This window comes from Festucalex cinctus, chromosome 18, assembly GCF_051991245.1.
Source record: "Festucalex cinctus isolate MCC-2025b chromosome 18, RoL_Fcin_1.0, whole genome shotgun sequence".
NCBI classification, from domain to species: Eukaryota; Metazoa; Chordata; class Actinopteri; order Syngnathiformes; family Syngnathidae; genus Festucalex; species Festucalex cinctus.
The window spans coordinates 20,969,885-20,994,536 of NC_135428.1; the positions used below are offsets into that span (position 1 = coordinate 20,969,885).

The following is a 24,652-nucleotide window of genomic DNA, read 5'->3' on the forward strand; positions in this document are numbered from 1 at the left end:
CCTCTGCCTCTCTCTTGTAAAACAAGGAAATGAGCGTGTGCCACGGCTTGCTGCGTTGCTGTCGACCAATCAAATGACAGTGACCACACGGCCCCGCTGGTCCCCAGACGTCCGGCGTTGCAGAACCACTGCCGAAATGGTTCTAAAAAGAGGTTCAAACGTAACCGCTCGGCCCCGAAAGAGTCTGATGGAGAACTACATCCAGGGACAAAAAATGCCGCTTCGGTGTGGAACTGGCCCAGTGGAAAAGCGCCATATATGTGCACTTGGCACTAGGACACCCTGGGCCGCAGTTCGCGTGAAGAGAGCGGCGGGGCTGCTATCAACTGACCACCTCGTGGTATGTTGGCTCCGATGGTGGGGGAAGATGCCGGTCCGACCTGGCAGACCCAGTCCTTTGGGTGGGGAGCTGCGTGAGATTTTTTTGCCCCACTTGAAAAAAAGCATAATTGCATATCCACTACAATAGATGGCAATGGCACTCAACTCATTGTGAAAGAGTTCTTCTGCAGAGGTGTACTTAGAAAAATTCTCTCTCTCTCTCTCTCTCTCTCTCTCTCTCTCTCTCTCTCTCTCTCTCTCTCTCTCTCTCTCTCTCTCTCTCTCTCTCTCTCTCTCTCTCTCTCTCTCTCTCTCTCTCTCTCTCTCTCTCTCTCTCTCTCTCTCTCTCTGATACGTCTTGAGGTCCATGCTGATTCTTGGCTGATGTTTGTTCTTTTTGGGCACAGCAACCATTGGAGCACACAATTTTGTTGGTTCACAGCGTCACCCTTTTATCAGATTCACTCGCTTTAAACCAGATTTGTTTTCTTACCATGTGGTATTGTGGCTATGAAGGGTCACACACAATTCTTAGCCAATCGAGTCTTCAATTTTGGCTGACACCTAAGTTAAAGTCTTTTCCAAGATGACCCTTGTTTCTGCTCCTGTGTCAGTCCTAAAGTCTATACTTTTCTCTTGTAGATTTATTGTCACAGTTGATGCAATATTCATTTTATATTACAGTATGTTTTTTGTTTTTTTTTATATGGACCTTGTGTCTTCCAAATAAAGATGATGATGATGTTTCTGATGATAATAATTTCAAGAAAATGTCTGCTTAGCTGTCATACATTCATTCATTGGGTGTATTATTAACCTCCACCACACAGGACCGACACACCACAGCAAAATGCCCTAGCTTTTTACAGTTGCGACATTCTAATTTACATGTGTTTGTAGTGGTTGTAATGTAAATGTTTTGTTTCTGTGAAACCCTTTTTGTTCTTTTATGCAAATACCTTTAAAAGTACCCCAAATACCTAACAGTTAAAAAAACAACTTTAATAAATGTCATTTATTATAAGAAAAAAAAAAAAGTAGAAATTCAGGTCTTTTCAGATTGCAAATATGGAACACTTTCTATAGTCAACTACCACCATCTAGAGGGGGAAATGTGCCTTTTACATCAACTGGTCAAACAGCATTTTCCATCCAACCATTATCTGAACCGCTTCTCCTCACAAGGGTCTAGCAGGGTGGTGTCCAGTTCTGCAAGTTTTAGATGTTCTCCTGCTCCAATGAACAGGATCGTTATCAAGCTTGACATTGGCAGAGTTTGCTAATGAGCTTCAGCTGTGTTGGAGAAGAAACATTCAAAACCGGCCCTCGAGGGCCGAGTTTGGACACCACTTGTTTAGCATCATATTCTTTTCTAAATCAGTATCAGTAGTTGTATTAGTTTGTAAATGATGATGCTTTGTATTTGTTAATGCTTTATCAAATAATGCTAAGTCATTTTAATTTTAAGTTACTTTCACTGTTTTGACATGAACTTGGAAATTCACTGTTTGTGTCTGTGATGGGACTAGTATCTTTATTCTTCACTAACCTTAACAGTTTTTAAAGAGTGTGTTATTATTTTAACACAGTGGCTTCATTTTACTATTGCTTAACTTGTATTCAACCAGCAAATTTTTCCTGGATTGCATAACACAGGTGGCTCCAAGAAGATAATACATTTTTGAATTAGAAATGGCACGTCCAAAATTATTCATACACTTCTCAAAACTCAATAGAAAAGGCATTATTGGCTATTAATTCAAAATAAAACACATCCTATAGAGTTGCTGATCAGCTTTTTGTATGCCTTGGTTGATATTTTTGCCCATTCACCTTTAGCGTTGAGTTCCATCTCTTTCAAGTTGGATGGTTTTCTTGTCATCACCCTGATCTTTAAAAGTTCCATCCACAGATTCTCAACTGAATTCATGTCTGGACTGTCTGGTACGGAAGCGTGGAGCTGCCAATGTGGAGTAAACATTTTTTGCTGGCGAGTACGTTTGAACATACTTGCAAATACGTTTGAACATACTGCACAACGCCAATGCAAAACGCTAATATTTCCGTCCGAGAACCATTTCTTAATGTCCACTGGTGCCCAAGACCGAATTTCACCACAGACTGCCCAATGTTGTTTTGGGAAATCTTGAGTCAAAAAAATGTATTTGTGTGAATATTTTTGAGACAAATCTCTCCCCATACTGGTCTGCCTTGAGACATTGGCATCAGCAGAGGCCACATTCACGAATATGGCCACGGTGGCGATCTTTGAATTCTTTTTCACCTCTCTCACAATCCTCGTGGCAAGCACTGGTGTCACTTTTGGCTTAAGTGAAATTTGAAATTTTCCACTGTGCAGAATTTCTTGCAGTTGATACTTTGCACAGTAGCTACTGGAAGTTCTGGAACTTGAAAACATTTTGACATGGCATCTTTCCACACTTGTTAGCAGCCACAGTGCGCAATTGCAGACCCTCAGTGTGCTACTGTGGCCTGGACCATGACTGTCCACAGTCAACCCTGCTGCAGGGAGCTGCTGTTTTTCACCTGTTGAGTTTGAGTCGACTTAAACAGCTTTTCCTAATCAATCAGGATAATTAGAATGCTTTCGAAAAATTTGGACTATTCGAAATAGTTTAAAACTTTGGATTTTCCCATAGACTTTGACAGATTGCAACGGATATGAATAATTTTGGACGTCACACTTTTTGGTCAAATGCAAATAAGAGCGAGAATTTTTTTTCCCACAGTGATGCCTCTTGTACAACATCCTATTATTATTATAAATGTACAGTAAAATGTAAAATACATTTTTTTTTCTAAGTTTCATGATCTTAACATAAAAGCATCCATGCACACAAGTGCACCTAGGGACAATTCAGAGCACCCAATTAACCTGCCATACATGTCTTTGGAATGTGGGAGGAGACCAGAGGACCCAGAGAAGACCCACGCAGGCACAGGGAGAACATGCAAACCTCAGCCAAGAAGGCCGGAGCCTGGACTCAAACCTGAGTCCTCAGTACTGGGAGGCAGACGTGCTAACCACTCTTTCACTGTGCCACCCAGAGCCAAACCAAGGAAGCCAATTACATGCATGCACACTGTCAGATACGCGTGACTGACAGCTTGTTTTGCCATTAAAAGTACAGAAACAACGTTCTCGGAAGTAACAACTTGATTTCTCATTGTGCATGCACGAAACAAGATGTCGGCTTCGAAACCCCGCGAGGAAAACAGGCCAAAATATACAGGAATTTAAGACCTAAACAGTAGAACTGCGGTATTTTAGAGGACACTGACAGAAATATTTTTAATGATTTTATTTTGAAGGGCTTGGGCATGCACCGCATTAATAGTTTATTATGACCGCACGCCACTGATATATATATATATGACAAATGATAAAGCTACTCTTTGTTGGCATAGAGTACAGCTGGGGTGCTTTGTTACGCCTTCTGCAGTCAGGGGGCACCACTTATATATTGTGGGTTGTGTGGGAATTAGCCTACAGACAGTTAACTTTGACCACATGTTGCAACACTGCGACTGGACCCCTTAATGATAACCCAGTGTAATGACTGACTTCTCTGTGGAAAGAATGCCCAATGAACATACACCTCTGCCTTTATGAACTTTTTTTCAGCTCACTTCAAAGGGTCCAAACTGCAAAAACAAAAAGAAACCGATTCCCTGTCCATTTCCCTGTGCAACAAATGTAAATTTTTTTGACAATTGATGTCCCATTTGCATTTACTGATCCTCCAGTAAATACAGACATCTTAAACTGAATGATTCATAACATGATTAAGGGCAGAAGAGGAAGCGTGCCAACATTCCTTTGCAGAGGAAACTGTTAGACATGTCATGACATCAGTGCTGGAAGATCTGGATGACATAAATCAACAAGAGAGGTTTACATTAATAGCCGGACTTACGGCTAAATTAGAGGGTGAAGGACTGTCACTGACCCAAATATTAGTGAGTGCAGTTTTTTTTCTTCTTCTTTTTTTTTTTTTTTTTAATACATGGCAACCAGTCACATTTAAGACCAAACAAAATGTCTCATTAATTACTCATCAATTTATTTAAACAGAGACCTAAAACCCATCAATATCATAATATCAATACTATCAAAAGTACATTATTATACTTTCTTGTCTTGTAGTTTGCTGTGCATTAACATGCATAATCTATTTTCACTATAGTTTAAATAGCCAATATCTAATATCTGTGTTTAGATTTATTGAATACATGAAAGAACTTGCACCTCAAAGCGAACGAATAACAGAGCAACCTTACAGCAGTAAGCAGTAAGACTTGACTTTACTTGACTTGACTCCAGTTTGGTCAGATTAAAAAAAAAAAAGGAAGGGAAAAACTGGAAGTCATCTGCTCCAGTCACTGTCACATATGCAAACATTTTGTAACTACAGGCAATTTTTTTTAATAAATCATACTATCATACAGCAATATATATATATATATATATATATATATATATGTATATATATATATATATATATATATATATATATATATATATATATATATATATATATATATATATATATATATATATATATATATATATATATATATAAAAAATTCAAATAAAAATCACTATAGCCCTATTGTCTTAGCTTTAATGACGATGTGCTGCGAGGTACAAGTGCCAATAAATGCCACTAGGTGACAGTGTCGCTTTGCAAACATTTTTCTCTTCCAAGCTGTCTTCAAATTACAACCACCCTAATGGATATCAACATTAACACTACAAATTCAAAGGATTATGGTGTGACAATTGGTTAAGCAGCTGAGGTAAACACCTTTTTATTGAGGTGAGAAAATTCCTTGCAATGGCCAAAAACATGCATTAACATACCACTCCAAAGCCAAGGTTAGCGAACCTAGAGCTTACTCGCTTATTAGCCCGAACGACCCCTTTGGTAATATATATCTGCGTTTGGCACACAGACCTCTAATAACAAACTGCTAACAACCAGTCATTATTGGGGCTTGAGCAGGAGATTGACAAATCTTAGTTTCAGTGGCATTGGACAGGTACCTCTTGCTTGAAAATGGTTATTCCGTCACTGGTGAGGTGAGCTGCGTGATAAAATCTCCAGATTTATTTCTGCCGGATGGTAATTACTGGTGTGTTGTCACCTGTCAAAAATGAACGGGCAGGGAGAGTCTGAGTCGGTAGTCTGCTTGGTCTTTACAACACTGCAGTAAATCTGAAATGTTTGTAGAGCCATAAATCCATTGCATGTGATAATGGCTGTGCTTTCCTTGGTTGCATGGAATGAACATTGTGAGATGAAAGGTATGCAGAAAGATCAGCAAGGTTATTTGAAAGGTGTGCTACGTCAAGAGGTGTATGTGACAACTTTACAACTCAGTGTGGTATGCATCACTGGTTGAACGCTAAACAACAACTAAATTTAAAAACAAATTGTAAATTATATTACACAGCGAGACTTTGATGGCTAACAGGATCATATTGATTTTTCTATGTAATGATTTGAAGCTATTCAATATGTTTTCTGTTGTTTTAAAGGGACTATTATATTTATATATTTTATATATATTTATATATTTTATAGTAATATTAATGTAATATTACTGAATGAATTATTATTGTATTAATGTATTATACTAATACATTAATAATGTAAAGTGAGCTCTAAGACAACTTAGACAAGACCAAGTTCATTTCCAACCACACAGTCCCATTAATGAGCAGGTTGACTCCAGTAAACATCAGGTCATGTTTGATTCCTCTCTCTCTCTCTCTCTCTCTCTCTCTCTCTCTCTCTCTCTCTCTCTCTCTCTCTCTCTCTCTCTCTCTCTCTCTCTCCCTGGGCCTTGATGCAACGCACCGGCTGCACCGACGATATTTACTTCTGGTTGTAGAGGCAAAAAATAAATAAAATACACGACCTCTTCAGTATTATCCAACCACCATCTGTTTTTCCCCCCATGAGGAGTCCGTCTAATCAAGAGAGCCTATAGCAATGAACATTTTCTCACTTTTACGCCGAAAAACACGACTGTTTCTTTGTGTTCCTCCTCGCGTCTCTTAGCTGTGTATCCTCTTAACTTTCATGCCATCAGTTTTCAATGATGCTCCATTACCAAATCATTTGCATTAAATGTATGGACTGCTTGATCTAATATTGAGCCACTTTAAATGTACTTTCCACCGGGCCTACCTGTCGACGTGCTGTTGGAACCTGCCTCAGCGTCTTTGGGCCCCTTTCCTAAAAAGCATTTGGCTGCACTTTCATTGTTATTTTCTTCCATCTTATTTTTTAGGCAGCACTCATTTCCTTCTCAACCGCATTTTTTCTTTGGCATTTGTCTCTCTTTTCTCCCTCGCTATATCTTGCTCTATAGTCACAAGCTCTTACAACTTAGGGGGCGGGGGGCTGGTGCGCTCCTGTGGGCTGACGGGCTCGCGCGCTCATTTGCTGCTTATTATTGATCACAAAGCGACAATCCGACGGAGCATACAGTTCAGTTGGCCAGCATTGTTCTAAGTTTGTGTTTGCAATGACTTGGGCGAGTCACTCCGCCAGGTGCCAGCAGTGCGATGTCCTCCTCACAAGGGGCGGACGTTGAGTGGCGGACGTTGAGCACGGCTGCACGGCTGTTGTGGCTTTGTGTCGAGTCGGCCTGTATTTATAAAATAGTGGGCTGGCAGTACATATATTCTCTTAAACGATGTGTATTGTAAAACACGAGGGGTGCAAAAAAAAAATAAAAAAAAATCCTAGGTTTTTTTTTGTTTTTTGTTTTTTGTTTTTGTGGCCCGGCTCACCGGCCCTCAGGACCGGCGGCCCACTGGGGATTTCCCCGGTACCCCCGTGGGTCAGTCCGCCCCTGGATGGATGGAACCACGTTATATCTATGAGTAACAGTTTTGAGAAGAACGATCACTTCAGCCAGCAGCAATTGCTGGTTCTAATTGTAAAGTGGCCTTGCTTTTTCCCCTCACTTTGAAGTTGAGGCTTTACTCTGCTCTTGTCCTGAGGTGCTGCCCAAGCCTGATTTATGAGGTTGATTTCCAGGGAAGCTACAAAGTTACAAGCCCCCTTAAACCTGAGCAGAGAGAGAAACAGGGAAAGGGTCACATGTCTAATTGCAAGACAATTCTAACCTGTGGTAGATAAGAAGGTTCCAAGAGAGAAAAGAGGAAACGTGTTTAAAAGGTACCCACACAGTTGGATATCATGTTGCGGAATGAATGATGATGATGATGATGATGATGATGATGATGATGATGATGATGATATTGCTGACAAAAAGGAAGACGTTTGAATCAATGAAGTCCAACTCATTAGAAAGTACAAGGGCAGTCACACCTCGACAATGATGCAAACTGAAACCTGGAGTGATTTCCAAATTTATGTGTATGTTTGTTTTGTATGCTGAGACACAAGTGTTGAAACTTGTAAGGGATGTGAGGGAGAGTCAGAGAAGGAGGAGGTGACAGTGCCATTTGGCTGGAGGGTACTCATAAACCCAGAGAGGGAGAGAGTGCACCATTCCTTACAGGTGACTGTACCATGTGACTTTTAGAGCTTTAAAAAGCAAGCCAACCAGTCCTGTTGAAGTACAACTAATCACAAGGCACCAGAGAAGTCAGGGAAGAGCGTACAAGGGCTGTCGGCACATCAGCATACACCGACAGCCCCGCGATCTGTGGATGTAGCGCGGCGTCCAGATTTTCACTACAAATCATATTTTCATCCTATCAACTAGTGTCCTCTTCACTGACACAATGAGTTGCAGCAGCATTGCAGAGTCAGAGTTTTCAGAAGAAGAGATGGATCTTGGTGCGCTTGGTCAATCCAAGGACGAAGGAAGTCCTAAGACCTCATTTCAAGACAGCGAGAGCTTAACGAGCAGCCCAAGCGACCCAGAGGAGGGCCAAACCCAAAAGCGGAATAGACCAGTTCGCTCCAAAGCTCGACGGGTGGCAGCCAACGTCCGTGAGAGAAAACGCATCATGGACTACAACCAGGCCTTCAATGCCCTGCGAGTTGCTTTGAATCACGACCTTAGTGGCAAACGACTCTCAAAGATCGCCACACTGCAAAGAGCCATCAATCGCATCTCTGCTCTCTCTGTCTTCCTGAGCACAAGCAAGCCTTGCACCCATCGGGAGTGCAAGGGGTCATTGTTGGGGCTGGCAGCATCTGGACTTGAGCCGACCAGGGTTACGATCCCTCGTCTGGAGCATCAGAGTTACGTTCCATGGCATTCGTCCATCTCCCACAAGATGCAGTCGCAAGAGGGGCCTCACATGCACAGACTGGCTGTGGAGCCACACGTCTACATGGATAACGGAGTGTCGTCATGTCCCCCTTCACCACACTACCCTTGCTACCCTACAGAGGCAAAGTTTTACGCCGGGCATGGCCACTGTGGCAGCCCTCATGAGCATGCGCCGAGCCCACTGCAATACTCTCAGGTGGGTGAGGGGTTGGGGTATCAGCCCGGAATGTGGGGTTCCTGCACTCAAGGGTACATAGACACTTTTGTGGAGCCGTCTGCAGCATTAGGACATCCCTGGCAGGTGAACTATTTACAGGAACATGAGCACGACCTTTCTACGGGCTCAGATGTACTGTAACAGGAAACTTGGAACTCTGACTGCTGTGAACACCACTGGACATTTGAGTGATTTCAGGGAAAGAGTTTGGTCATTTGTTTGCTTCTGCTGATTAAATCAACTCATTCTTACAATTTACTCTAGGCAATTATCATTATGCACAATGATCATCTGCAGGATGCATATTTCAAAGCACAGGTGTCAAACTCAAAGCCCGGGGGTGAGATCTGGCCCGCTGCATCATTTTACATGGCCCGTGAAAGCAAATCATGTGTGTCAACTTCCATGATCCTTGCTAAAATCTGTACCAAAGTTTCAAATTCTCATGTGTAATACATACTAACACTGAGATTGAAAAAAAATTCTAATAAAAAAGTTACCCATTTTACAGTAACTTGAACAATAATTGAACAAATTAGTCCTTGAATTCTAATTTCAAACTATCCCATCGTATATAATCCTTCTTCAGGCAGTAGGCGGGGTACACCCTGAACTGGTTCCCAGCCAATTGCAGGGTACACAGACAAACAACCAGTCACACTTACAAACACAGACTCATCAATTAACCTACCAAGAATGTTTTTTTGTGGAATGTGGAAGGAAACCGGAGTGCCCGGGGAAAACTCACACAGGCACGGTGAGAACATGCACACTCCTCCCAGGGAGGCCGGAGCCTGGAATCGAACTCACGACCTCTGTACTGCGAGGGCCGTCCGATTTCAAACTTGTGATCTATCAATTTGTTGTGTATATGTCCGTCAGAATGGTCCTGTGAGGGAAACTAACTGCAAAATGGCTCGTAAAAAACGAGTTTGACAGTTTTTTAGAATCTAAAAGAATGCTTCACTCAGTCACACAAAATAGTGTCATTGTTTATTACGTCACAATACAAAAATCTGAATTTCTCAAATAACTATTGCATTTCTCATTATGCATTAAAGAGCTGCACAAGTACTAATCTTATATGACAAGACAATCTTTACACGATCGACTTTAAAAAAGATATATATATATATATATATATATATATATATATATATATATATATATATATATATATATATATATATATTTACTCTTTTGGCATAAAAGCAATGACTGTCAATATATTGTTTGTCCATTTGTTTTTATAATATTCCAAATTAAATGTTCAAATGATATGATTCTTGTCACAATTACTATTATTTGGTTCTCTAGTGTTGTTCCGATACCGTCTTTTGGCCCCCGATACCGATTCCGATACCCAGCTTTGCAGTATCGGCCGATACCGATACCATACCAATACCTAAGGTTTTTTTCCTCAACATGAAAAAGCTGTCCTGCCATTGGTTCAGAGCATTCAAGGGGCAATAGGGTATCTTAGATCGGCATGCAGTGAGCATGTCACATATCAGTGAATGTCGTGCACGAGCAAGACACAAGATGCTGCATCCAAAATCCTATATTAGCTTTGGAATTAATGGTATCGGCATGTTACTTGTGAGTAGTCACCGATACCACTGTTTTAATGCAGTATCGGCGCCTCTGCCGATATCAGTATTGGTATCGGAACAACACTAGTTCTCATGCACTTCCATGTTTGCCAGCAATGGGTGTGAGTTTGTGTGTAGGTGTGTACTTGTTAGATTATAGCCTAAGGTCAACAGCCTCTACTATTTTAACTGCAATGGCAGAGGTCCTTCACGCATTTGAAAAATGTCCTTGCAAGTCCATTCTTGTCATTTCTCTTGGCAAAAGTCAAATAACTATCAACACATGGCAGAATTAATGCATGGGTGAACACACAATTTTTGTTATGTGTCTGAAAGTGTGCCAATTTAAGTTAAATCAACTCTTGCTGTGATCACCTGGTATTGCAAATCAAAAGAAACAAATTACATTTTCTCCTCCCATCTCTACTTGCGCATGTTAGTCAACAATAACTTTCCCTCCCCTGCCAAGTAGCATGCCATGAAAAACAGTGTTAATATCATACTCTTGGAGGAAGTTCACCGACAGATTTATGTGGGTTCAGGAAGGAACACTGCCCCATCATCAGTGCGGTGAAATCCCCTGTCGGAGCTGCACTGGCCCGAAGGTACAAAGGAATGTGATTTTCTTTTTTTTTAAACAACCTAAAGCACTCCCAAAAAGGGCCCAGAGACATCAGTGAAACAAGGTGGTCTCGGGCTCCAGCAAGCTTGGTGGTGCCAACAGGCTGAAAGGAAAGGGAATTTTGGATGAGATAAACAGAGAGGACAGAATAAGAAGAGGATGGTGAGTGACTTCAGTTTTTGTCAATCGTTCAGCAGACGTGAATCAATGGAAAGCCTTGACTCACCAGTGCGAGACGATGGGGAGTGACAGCCCTCAATGACAGCATGTCTTGTTCCAGTCCTTTTTTGGCACACAGAACTCCACTCGCTGCACTGCCTGTGTTATATATTAGAGGTGGGAATAAAACAAATTCCGTTAAATATAGGTTGAAAAGTATTGCATCCATCATTGTATATTGTTTTTATTTACGTTTTACGTCCTAATCACCATTCTATATTCATTTTCAAGGCAGATTTTGTGAAAAAATAATTAGACAAACATAAATTTCATCCTTTTTTTGTATTCAAACTTTCATTACTCAGTGCCAGTAGCACTTAAACTTATTCTGATTGTTTTGGGAGAAAAATTCAAAGTATCTTCAAAAAGAGACCAAAACTATGCTAATATGGTTCAAGAACAGCTTCAAATTTACTTAAACTATGTAAATTGTTGCCAATTCTGCATCCATTGCAGCCTGGTCATCCTTTAGTTTTTCCTTGCCCTTTTTTGGTTTGATCAGGGGATGTCTTTGCTATTTGTCAACTGTGGGCATGTGAAGCCTTTTGAGACTTTTGTGTGATTTTAAAGGTGCACGATGCAAGATTAGACTCAAATTTGAGTGTTAAAATAACCATATTTTTCACCTGCACATGTTTTAAGAATTGTATAATGGACAGGAGGCACGACTGTGGCACAATGACTGTTGCCCCTGTTTTTCTGTAAAAGGAAAAAATGTTGGAGCGTTCGGGCCGGAATCTTTAACTGTGGCTCTGAGCATGACGTCATGCGCGTGCACGCTATTGTCCCTGTTAGCTCTCGCAATTGTTCACGCATTTTCACGGACAGGACTGCTAATTCAAGATGGACTTGAAAAGACCTGCACCTGATACGTATCAATCCCTTATGGAGACTCCACGGAAGACAAAGAGAAGTAAAAAACTTTCAGACCAGCGTCACGGGAGGACACGGATAAATATAGGAACAGTGTTCGTCAGGTGGAGAGAGCTAAGAGCTATCCTGGGGATGAAAAGGGGCCCACAGCTTGCGGACTTTTTGCTAAAAAGGTAAGACTTCGTAACGAAAATACGATAGGGTCTATTTATGTTTCGCAGTGCAGAATAAAACTACCACACGGTTGCTAACTAATGTTAGCACTTGGGCATATTAGCAACGCACTGCTATTCTCAATGTCATCGGCTTCACGGGATGCACTATTTACGTTTGGAAGGTTGTAATTACGTAAGCTTTTGTCACTCAAATTGACTTTCACATACAAAGTAACTTGAAGATGAATACCTTTCTTACCTCTGTAGACATTATTAAGCCTATGAAAAAGGCGTTGTGCTCCGTGTTTACGTTTGTTCGATTAACTTGGAGGTTTGCTCGTGCCCGAAAAGTCGCGCACGCTCCTGGCCGTGTGCACGTCGCTGGGGTCCATTCCACGTTTCGCCAGAGGGGTCGCAAATGTGCAAAAACTCTGAATCTTGCATTATGCCCCTTTAAGGGCTATATAAATAAACTTGACTTGACTTGATGACTGTGAACACACTTTTTTTTTTCCCCAGGCGTTTTCGGCAAAAATGGAAGGAATGATAAAGTTAAACACTACACGATCAAAGCTTGAGGCTTGAGGTCTTCCCTAATTCCAGTTCAAGTTTGACAATAATACTACAGAAAATGAGCATTTTACACAGAATTTTTCCAAAACAGGGGTCTAGGTGAGCAAAAGTATGCCATTTGGGTAACCCTTAAAAACCCAGCTCAAGTCTGATTAAAAAATTCACTTTAATTTGTCACTATTCTTATTCTAGCCATAGTTGAGCGACTATATCCACATTTAGACATCATTTTGACACGCTATGACTGGCTCAAGCGACGATGGAGGTTTGGAAAGAAGATCATTTGACGCACAATGACGGTCATTGGGTTGTGTGGCTCTTGTGACCTACAAAGCATCTATTGGACTAAACAAGGCCACAAGTGAGTGTTCATGAGTGTTGCCAGGCTAATCCGAGTAGCCAAGCTGGAGCTACAAGTCAACCTGGGTCGATGTTGTGCGTATTTTGGAACTTGGACACACCTTGCACCAGCCAATAACCTAGCTTTATGGATTAAAGATTCAATGTGGAAGAAAAACAATTTCCGGAATACTTTGACTGGACCCTTTTTAATGGTTAAGGACCTGTTTGGATGGATTTGCACATGTTGGGAATGTAGGACACCAGATTGTCTGTTTTAAATGCTCACCGAGCATGCAAATATGATTGTATGTTAAAATGTTAGGCATCATTCAAATCTCCAGATGCTCAGCTTTCAAATGATCTATAACATGTTCAGACAAGTACCCTGCTGGCGACGTGCATCGGCCGGGCCCTCGGAATGTTCAGGAAAGGTCCAACTTCATCGAAATTGGGGTTTGTAATACAATGAACCACTTGTGTTGTTTTTTTTAAAATGTTGATTGCAATTTTCACCTCCACCAAGAACAGACAGTTCATTGTGACTGTGACAGTTCAGACATTCATATTGTGACCTTTTGTAGAGAGCCTGGAAAAGGCAAGGCAAGGCAAGGCAAGGCAAGTTTATTTGTATAGCACATTTCATACACAAGGCAACTCAATGTGCTTTACACGAGGAAAGACAACACATAAGCATCAAGAAACAGTAGTTAACATTCAGAGGAAGAAAAATAAATGAAAATAGGTTACAAACTAACAATCTTAAAACATTATTCAACAAACTTTAAAAAAATTTAACATAAGGAAGTTTAAAATGATAATGATAAAAATAAAAATAAAAATAATAATTAAAAAAACACTTAATTAAAGCTGTTTAAAAGTCCCTAATCAAAGGTATAAGAAAAAAGCAAAACACTGTGTAAAGAGTACCAAACGCAAATCTAGTACCTGACATATATATATATATATATATATATATATATATATATATATATATATATATATATATATATATATATATATATATATATATATGTGTGTGTGTGTGTGGGTGTGGGTGTGGGTGTGTGTGTGTGTGTGTGTGTGTGTGCGTGTGGAGAGAGAGAGAGAGAGAGAGAGGGGGGGGGGGGGGGCACTTCCTGGTTTCGTCACAGCTTTATGTCGCCTACACTCTAGAGAGAGAGAGCAATTTTGCTTATTTATGACATCATTTGAGGAGCTACTTTCTAATTTTGAGAAGCTTTTTTATTTGTTTGTTTTATGTTTTTGTTTGTTTTTTTTGCAGGTAAATTCCAGGGATATGAATCAAAGCTTTTACGAAACACTCAAAATATGACACTAAAACAAATGAACAATTGTTTTTATTTTTGACACCACCGACTATTTTTATTTCTGAATTTCAAATTGTGGCATATTCTCCTGTGTGCTTAAGTCAGAAAAGGCACACTGCTAGGTACAATCAAAATTAAATTAAAAAATAATTTACAATCCCCTTACAGAAAGGAAAATGTGCATATATTCAAGCCAATACAATAAAACAAAGCTATTTTAAATAAAAGCATTAACATAAATTTGTTTTTCCATCAACAAGCCCAGGAACTTTGAGTTCTGGGTAAAGGGAGTTCTTGGTTGTAAAAGCTCAGTAGGGAATTTAGATTTGTGTTTCCACAGCGTCTTACCCCGGGTTTTCACTGGATGCGGTTGCGGTGCGGTTGCGGTGCGGTGCGTCTTGACTGCGTGCTCCGGACGGGTCAATGTTTTTGTCAATCCACACCGGCTCCGCACAGCTGCGGTCCGGCAGCTCCGTCGCCGCCCACTTCCCAACGTGTCTCGCGGGACCGCGCGCACGATCATGTGGCATTTCACAACGAGAGGTGGACTTCTTTTGATTTAACATTTTCTTCTTCTTCTGCTATGAGATTCCATGCAGCATCCTTTTTTTGGTTGTCCTTGTAAAGTATATTAATAACGAGAGTCGGGTCAGTGCGGGTCCACTCTTTATTTCTGTCTTCCGCGTCCGGCTGCCGCTCAGTACGGCAAGCGAGACGGGCACAACAAGCAATCGCGAACATCAAACTCACAATACATTACAGTCCTTATAAAAAGGATGTGCCGTGTCATATATTATTTTGTGGTTTTCCACCTCCAATATAAACCTCTCCTCGTCCATGTTCGCTGGTGTCTAAACCGTGAATGAGCACATGGCCCGGCGACGCCCACATCACGTTTTGCTGAAAGCTTGCAAAATAGGAGCTGGCGAGTGTTTTATTCTGAAAGGTAACCGGAAATTTATTTTGAAACTGCCTCGGTCTTCCTGTCCCGCTCGATGTGTTTTGTTCTAGCTTGCCATTTGCCGCAGGCCGACCGCTGCGGCGTCCGGCAAAAATAGAAAATAGGTCTATCCTTGCGGAAGGCTTGCGGCACGCCGCAGGCCTTCCGCAGTCGACACGCAACGCACCCGCAAGCGGTGTAAACTGCACCATTCGAATGAATGGAATCTAATTGCTTGCGTCGCCGGACCGCACCGCAACCGCACCGCAACCGCAACCGGTGAAAACCCGGGGTTAGAGTTCTCGGTAATTAATTCAAATTAGTTTGATTAGGCCCAGCTGATGTAAAAACAACGCCCCCAAATTTGACCAATCAGCCGTGGCCATTGCAGCTCATCCATAGGAATCAGGTGTGTTGGCTTACCGAAACATCTAAAACCTACAGGACTCCGTCCTACGAAGACCAGGATTGGGGAAGCCTGCCCTAAAGCGACCCTTGAGGTGCGTCAAGCTGAGACACAAGAAATGACTCACAGGAAGTGGGTCACCAAAATAAAAGGGCAGGCAGGAATGAGCTGTATTTGACAGTTCTGCACTGTAGAAAGGGTAATAACAAATGATCCTCAATATATGTACAGCATTGAAGATGAAGATGAAACTTATTTTGAGCACTGAAACATATGCCAGCATTATGTTGAAACCCACCAGTCGACGTTCCATATCCATCCAACATATTTGGAGCATTACTTTGTCCATTTACCGAGGTATCCATTTACCTTATTCTCAAGTAGAAATCAATTGAGAAAGGTTTTTTTGTCTGCTCTACCCACCAGTGAGTTTGTTGAACATATTCTTGCAGGTTCATCTAATCATGCAAGTGAGTCACCTGTGAAGTTACCTCATCTCTCCAGAAAATGAATGGAGTGTGTCAGTGATGCATCTTGTTCTCAGACAGATCCGCCTCCTCGACACCTCTGGCTGACAAAATGATGGAAAAGAAAACAAGCTAACATGAGAGAAATGATACAGACAAGTGTGTGCTTGCGAGATAATGGGAATGTGTCAGGCTACAGAGTGAAGACGCATGATATTGTACAGACTCCATGCCCTCTATACATGCTCATAAATAATACACACATCCACTATGACATCACCAGTTACTGTAAATGCCCCAGAGTATCTACATATTATACAGGTAAGGATGTACAGGTAATGTTTTTTTTTTTGTCCTTGCAGTCTCAGTAATGTGACATTTTTCCCTCTCTCTCTCTCTCTCTCTCTCTCTCTCTCTCTCTCTCTCTCTCTCTCTCTCTCTCTCTCTCTCTCTCTCTCTCTAGTTACATATTCATTTTCATTAAATTATTTTCCATGTTTGCATACTCTTTATTATGGAAAATCCTCACCCCTGTGAATGTTTAAATATTATGGCTGCACATCCTGCCATTTTTCAATTAAACAAGATGTAGCTTGTTTTATTGATCTGTCAGACTTCACACAGCAGGGATCTGGGTGGTGAGGTGGTGCCGTCGTTTGCCGTCGGTGCAGGAAACGCGGGTTAGCTTACCAGCCGGAAGAGTAAGACCATGTTCGCGTGTGCGTGTTTGGGTATGAGTGGATGTGTGTGAAAAGAAAGAACAAAAGAAAAAAAAATCGGGGGTGACGGAATTCACAGAGCAGTAGGCAGTACCAATAATAAACACTAGATGGAGATATTGGACAACAAGAATTTACTTCTTGTTTTCAAATTCACAGAGCGTCACTAAATCAAAAAATATTTGTCAAAGTGCAACCAGTCCAGGGCTCCAGGTGGAGGAGTGGAGCCGTCACTTGCCTTTGGTGCCGGTTGGCGTGGGTTCGATCCTCTGCCTGGGAGAGTCCCATGTGTGGCTTACAAGAAGTAACCCAGTCAGCAAAGACATGTGGCCCACATTTGGCATAAGTCCGGCACAGGTGGCATTCAGTCGGCACTGGTATAAGGTATGTGGGCCGAACATGTCCCAGGAGCGGCAAAGGTGGCACTGGCTTGACTCTGGCAACAGGATGTGGGCCAGTTTCTCTGTGACGCATCAGGCCCAGATATCAATTTACAACTCTGGGCCACATATGTATAGCCAGTCTTAAAATGCAGCTTCAGTTTTGTTTTGTTTTTTTCTACACACATTGTTAAGAAGAAATGTAATACATCATCACACACACATTTCAATATGTTTCTGGTCAAACAACCAAAGTTTGTGTGTGAATTCTGTGAATGAACTTTCATGAAGCTTCCAGAGAGAAGTTCTTCGAACGTGCTTTCACCATTTCTTTGTGGCGATTCAAGGGTAAGTATTTAATTTTCCTATGTTTTACATTTGACATTTTATGGCTTCATATTGACGCACTGCTGACTTGACTTCACAGACATTGGTGTGTGTGTGTGCGTGTGGTTATCTAAATTTTCCCTTTATTACGGTAGTTTTAATGCCGTAATATTTAGTTGGGTGCACTCACTGGCTGATCAGAGAAAATCTCATTACATCTGACCAGTTTTGTTTCAACCTGCAACGCATAAACTTTAAGTCTAACAATTCTAAAATAAAAACAACTATGAATATTCATATGAAAGAGATAATTATATACATTTAGTGGAAATCTGATTCAGAGGTAAAACTTTTAGGGGGCATTATTGTATTGAAGCTATTTTATTGAGACGCAACTCTGTGAGTATAATCATATAAAAAGGTACCAAATTATCACTAGCACCAAATATTACATTATTCTGGGATAATATTCAGCTTGTATTGTGAAAGCTTGAGAGCTTGAATTATGTATTTTTTTTATAGTGCTGTGTGTACATTGTGTGCATAATATTATATTAAAAAAATACAAAAGAGGAATGACTTATGCGTTACACACATTTCCCAGGTTATGTTTTAAAAATATGTTATATATCTCATACAATTTGAATTTCATCTAGTTGATTTAAATATATACTGTACTTTCGAACGTTATTGGATCGCTGTTCCACAGTACGCCACTAGATGGCTGAACATGCTACTAACCAGACTGACATACACAGCGTAGAAGAAGAAGAATTTCAAATTGCCGACAGCCGTGCTGTGAGCGGGAATCCAAACATGTCGGCGTTCTGTTTTTCAGGTCGGTAAAAGTTACATTAAATAAAACAAATATGTATCACCATGTCCATTGTCAGTTGGGTTGCTAAGCATATGTGGTCTTTAGAGGTGGTTTTATTGAAGAATTTGTTTCGAATCATCCTAAACGTTGACGCTAAACTAAGGTAAAATAAGCTAAGCTAAGCTAATTCTGACGGCCTATTAGCAATGAGTTACTGTAAGCCTATCTGTGCTATGTTGCTAATATGCTAGTAAGCTAATGAACTGCACTGAAACGGTACAGGAGCGTTTACATGAAGAATGTATCTTATTTCAGGCGTTTTTAACAGGCCGTTTTAACAGTTGAAGATAGAACATTGAATAGCGTTTTCTTTTAGGTTTAGTTTTTAAAGTAAATTAAGTCCACTTGTATAGTAATGTAAGGTTTATCTGTAATTTGTTTAACTTCTGTATATAACTTATTTCATCACAAAATCAAGTCGAGTCATGCTGTATGATATTTATTTGGTGAGGCAAGTAAAAGTATTTTTTTTAGTAATTACTAATTATTGAGCCTATAATGAACTTCACATTTTTTCACACTAATAAAACAAAGGTGTAAATGTTGTACTTTGTTGCTTGCTTTTAATCTCATTTGTTGTCTGTTGATGTACAGGTTACTTGTGCTGTTTTGACGAGTCACATGGCGTACAGGTGGTGCCAGCGTCTTTGAAACCAGATGGCAAATTAGAAATTATTTATTCAAACTTATTCTACTTATTCAAACTTAGAAGGCATGGTGTGCCTTGACCAGAGCTTGGTGGACCTCCTTGGAAACAGGTGAACAAACACTCAAAGTAATTCATTTCTAAGAATCTGAAGAAAGCTGAGGTGAACTACCGTCCACCACATCCAAACATACCAATTAATAGAATATCGGTTGTGCTCAGGTTTCAGACTCTGAACGTTTCTTCAAAATGTTCTGTCCACAAAATCCATTCTGAGGAGGAAAACAAGACAGGTAAATGATTCTGTACACTAAACTACATGATTGTGATGATGTTATTGCGGTAACACACATTGCTGACTTGTACAGTAAGTTTAAAACTTACATGCGGTTGTTGATATTGTTTAGGTGCACAACTCACTTTTTCAAGACTACAAACACAATTACAGCTCTACAACAGCGCACCCAGACCCATCGTTAATTTAACTTGTGAGTAGTAATAACTACTATGATTACCAAAGAACTCAATAATCACATTGTGAAAAAAAAATGTTGAACAGGGTCTTCTGTTTGTTTCAGGCAACCCTTTTTGCGGTGCTTGGGGACCAACCGGAAGAAAGGGAAATACTGTATTCGTAGTTGGTAAGTTTTTCAAAGGTCACTGTTTTAGAACCAAATCATCATAAATCTTCGCACATTCTTTTTTGTTTTCGAATCAGCACTGTTGAACTCGAAAGGTAAACGGAAAGCTTGCAAAAATGCTCGGGAGCACCTGAAACACGACATCGAAAAGAGGAAGATACCAATTTGTAAGGCATATTTAGGGCCCGAGCAGCGACCGCTGCGAGGTCCCTATTGTTTTTCGTTCGAATTATTATTATTATTATTATTATTATTAGGGCCAGAGAAGCGACCGCTGCAAGGTCCCTATTGTTTTTGTAAAAATTATTAGGGCCCGAGCAGCGGCGGCACCGGCGGCGGTGCCGCTGCGAGGCCCTATTGTTTTTGAAGGAATTCTTCTTATTATTATTATTAGGGCCCGAGCAGCGGCGGCGGCGGTGCCGCTGCGAGGCCCTATTGTTTTTGTAGGAATTCTTCTTATTAGGGCCCGAGCAGCGGCGGCGGCGGTGCCGCTGCGAGGCCCTATTGTTTTTGTAGGAATTCTTATTATTATTATTAGGGCCCGAGCAGCGGCGGCAGCGGCGGCACCGGCGGCGGTGCCGCTGCGAGGCCCTATTGTTTTTGTAGGAATTCTTCTTATTATTATTCTTCTTCTTCTCCGCAAACAATCGCATTTTTGAGACACTAAACGTGAACGAAAACTCACCAAACTTTACACGCACATCAGGTCTGGCGAAAAATTTGATATTTTAAAGTCGCCATACATAATAACAGAAAAATGGCTCTCAAAATTCAAAAAACTTAATGAAGCATTCCCGGCTGTACATTTCACCTAGATTTACCACAATTTGAAGACATATGTAACAGCCCTCAAGGTACAAAAAACTCTTTTTGAACCATATGCTAAACCGAACAGGAAGTCTGCCATTTTGATTTACTTTGGAACGTGTTGCCATTTTTTGGACCATTTCATAGGGGTCTTATTTTAACGAACTCCTCCTACAGAGTTTATCCAATCATCTCCAAACTTTGTGTGATTCATCTTAAGATGTTAAAGATGAAAAGTTGTTGAAATCTTTTTATTTCGTCGCACGCTGTTGCCGTGGCATGCACAGTTTGCAAAGGAAAAATTTCCTTCTTAAAGGGACACTTTACTTATTCATCCATTTTTAGCAGCAAAAAGTTGCTACTTTTTCAATAATTAATTTGGTAACGTGATTATTTTTTTATGTACATTTAATAACTTTTAAACCGATGTTGAAATGAATCTAACGCCGGCATGTTTGTTACACGTGACTAAATAACCCGGATGTTTACGTCACTAGTGTGTAAACGACGCTACACTATGAAACGCAGCCGTGCATCTAGCGTCAAACCCGGAAGGATTAAACCTTATCGCTTCGAGCCAACACGACAAAATAACCCTACCGAAGGAAAGTCTGCCTTGGATGTGAAAGTTGTGGCACCAGATGGTCTTTTCGGGCACAAAATAAACTTTAACGAACGAGTGAATCAGGCGGTGGGTGAGTGGTGCTCGTGCGGGAGCTGCACAGGAATGGACAATCCGCTAATGAATGTGTGCTGTCTGGAAATGAAAGAACTCGAGGATCGGTTCCTTGCGGACAATCTCAACTGCATCCTGGAACATCAGACATTCAACATGGCAATACTAAATAGACATTCTCAGGATAGCTTTGGTTGCAATGAAAGATGTGAAGAAGAAAAGTCTGGAGGAGCCAATATCCAACAGGTAAAGTGACACACAGCACGAGCAATGCAAAACGTGTGGAACTGACGAACTATTTCAGGAAAAAGAAAAAATAGTAAAATTATATGTATCGTCGTTACAGCGCCCAACCTCCCCTAGCTGTTTTTTTTCTTTTCTTTTTTTGCGTAGCGTCCCGATGATGTAAACGAAAGCTTGCAAGAAGGTTGTGTATTAACCGTGTTTATTTATAGACAGAATGAAGTAAGGAAATGCGAGACACCGTTACCTAGGCTGGTTATCAATGGTTTGGATCCGAACGAAATTAATAGAAATGCAAATGAAACTGGAATGCACCACAGGAAGAACAGCGGGACAGAACACAAATGTAGTACGTCGCACATGCCGATGATAATGACACTAATCCACATTCTATACATTTTTTGTTAAAATAAGATTATGAACATGGTCAATTTGTGAAGTATAAACAACTTACGAGCTAATAAAACATAATGTCCGCGCCTGCTTGTCCTTGCCGGGAGGTCGACAGCACTTAGCAAGCCATTGTCTACGCAAATAGCCTTTTTTTTGGGGATAACATACCAGTGTGCACCTCGCGGGTTTTTCCTTGACGACACCTTGCAAAATTTTGCAATACAGTAAGGCATAAGTGACGTTTGTGTCTTCCTCGTCGTTCTGTCTGCGTGAACTACTGTTCGCCAAGCGAGTATACACACTTGTTACGTCACCACTTGAGGGCGTTCCAACACGGAAGTACTTCTATGTTGAAAAAAGTTAAATAAATCTTTATTGGGGTGTATTCTTCAGCTCTTATGCATGTTTCGTAGCTAAACTAACTATTTACTGCCAATCAAGCCATACATGTAAAATTAAAGGTGCCTTCCTTTAATGAAGCATTCCCAGTTGTACGAAGCAGCTAGAGCTACGAAAATTTGGAGACAAATGTAACAGCCCACGTTGTACAAAAAAGTCTCTTGGTGCCATGTGCTAAACCCAACAGGAAGTCCCGTAGGGGCCGGGCATCACATTTTGAGCTTAAAAACTCCTCTTTAACGAAGCATTCCCGGTTGTACGTTTCACCTAGCGCTATGATAATTTAGAGGCATACATAAGAGCCCACGATGTACAAAAAAGTCTCTTGGAACCATCTGCTAAACCAAACAGGAAGTCCGCCATTTTGATTTACGTTGGGATTTGTAGCCATTTTTTGTGGCCTTTTTTAGGGGTCATACTTTAACGAACTCCTCCTACAAAATTTATCCAACTGTCTTCAAACTTAGTGTGCTTCATCTTAAGATGTTTAAGATGCAAAGTTATCGAATGTGTTTTATTTTGTCGCACGCCGTTGCCATAGCGGTGCATTGTTTGCCAAGTAAAATGCTGCTTTTTTTTTGTCTAAACATGCGAAAACTCGTGAAACTTTGCACACACAAACTTGCCATAAAAATTAACATTTTAGAGAGTTTTTCTGCAATTTTCAATAAATGGCTCAATAGCGCCATCTCGACATTTTTATGAAGCTTTTGGAAATGTATGATTCAGCTAGATGTGAAAAAATTTGGATACCTATCAGCCTAAGACTTACAAAATAGTTTCTAAAGCCATATGCTAAACAAAACAGGAAGTCTGCCATTTTGATTAACTTTGGTATTTGTTGCCATTTTTGGGGCCTTTTATAGGCATCATATATTCTTTGGCGCGTTTCATCTTAGATATTTAAGATGAAAAGTTATTGAAATTTGTTATTTTGTCGCACGCCTTTGCTGTAGCGATGCATTGTTTGCAAAGAATTTTTTTTTTTATATGATTCAGCTAGATGTGTGAATATTGGGAGGCATACCTATCAGCCGAATACCTAGACAAAGTATTCCATAGCAATGTGAACAAACACAAAAAGCATGGCAAAAACATTTACAATTTAGACGGTTTCTTATGAAACAGTACCCTAACGTGCCAGTAACCCGACGTGCAAATACCCCAACGTGGCACGGGTTGCGAGGACCCTTTATAGCTGCTCGCAGCTCTAGTTAGGGCCCGAGCAGCGACCCCTTTTTGAGGGCCTAAACATTTACGAAAACTCACCAAACTTTGCAGTCTCTTCGGGCCCGGCGAAAAATTTGATATTATGTAGTTGCCATAACAATGCGACTCTATAGCGCCCCCTAGCGTAGAAAAATAAAAACCAATCCCGGCCTGTTTGACCTAGAGCTACGAAAATTGCCAGGCACGTGTAGCACCCCGAGACGCACAAAAAAGTCAGTGGAAGTCATTTCCTAAAATGTACAGGAAGTGAGCTATGAATTTTTTAATGTCCAATTTTGGCCTATTTTGGCACATTCATTGTGGTCATACTTTTTCCCCCTTTGCAAATATTTTTCAGCCAATTAACTTCAAACTTGGCATTTATCATCTCAAGACGTGAGAGAACAACTGGGCAAAAAGTCTTGCCTTTTTGAAATACTATATGATGGGGGCGGGGCATCAAATATTGCCTTTAAAATTTCATTTGTCCAGAAAGAGCAAATGCTTAATAACTCCCATGTTCAAGCTCCAAAAAATCTCAAACTTCTCAGGCAATGTAATAGTCACGGCCTGAAAACATCTATATGATAAAATTCAGTTATACATATAGCGCCACCTAGTGGTAACAATAAATGTCATACTTTACGTTTTTAGCTACTGCGCTGAGCTCGTTGAAGGGATCCAGTTGAAAATTGGTCAGAAAAGCCTTAAGATGTTGATCATGCCCCACACCGAATATTGTAACTTTTCGCCAAAGGGCGTGGCCGCTACGGTGCCGCAAAGTCTAAAGATTTTTCGTGACAATAAAAGCTGCATTAACTTGACCGAGATGATCCTATCTTCTCAAAATTTCACACATTTGATGAGAGTCCAGCCCTAAAGACATCTATGAACTTATATTTCATCTTACTGATAGCGCCACCTAGTGGCAATTTTTTTTTCTTACGAATTTTCTTCTACGTTTTTCTCCAAACACGTTAACTGGACCTACCTC

At 40.7% G+C, this 24,652-nt stretch overlaps 1 protein-coding gene across 1 annotated transcript; it reads left to right on the forward strand.

Annotated features, from left to right (window-relative positions):
• Positions 1-8,110: 8,110 nt before the first annotated feature.
• On the forward strand, positions 8,111-8,912 carry bhlha9 (basic helix-loop-helix family, member a9). The gene is given in 2 exon segments (XM_077505966.1): positions 8,111-8,878; positions 8,880-8,912. Coding segments are annotated over 2 exon segments (801 nt in total).
• Positions 8,913-24,652: the final 15,740 nt, after the last annotated feature.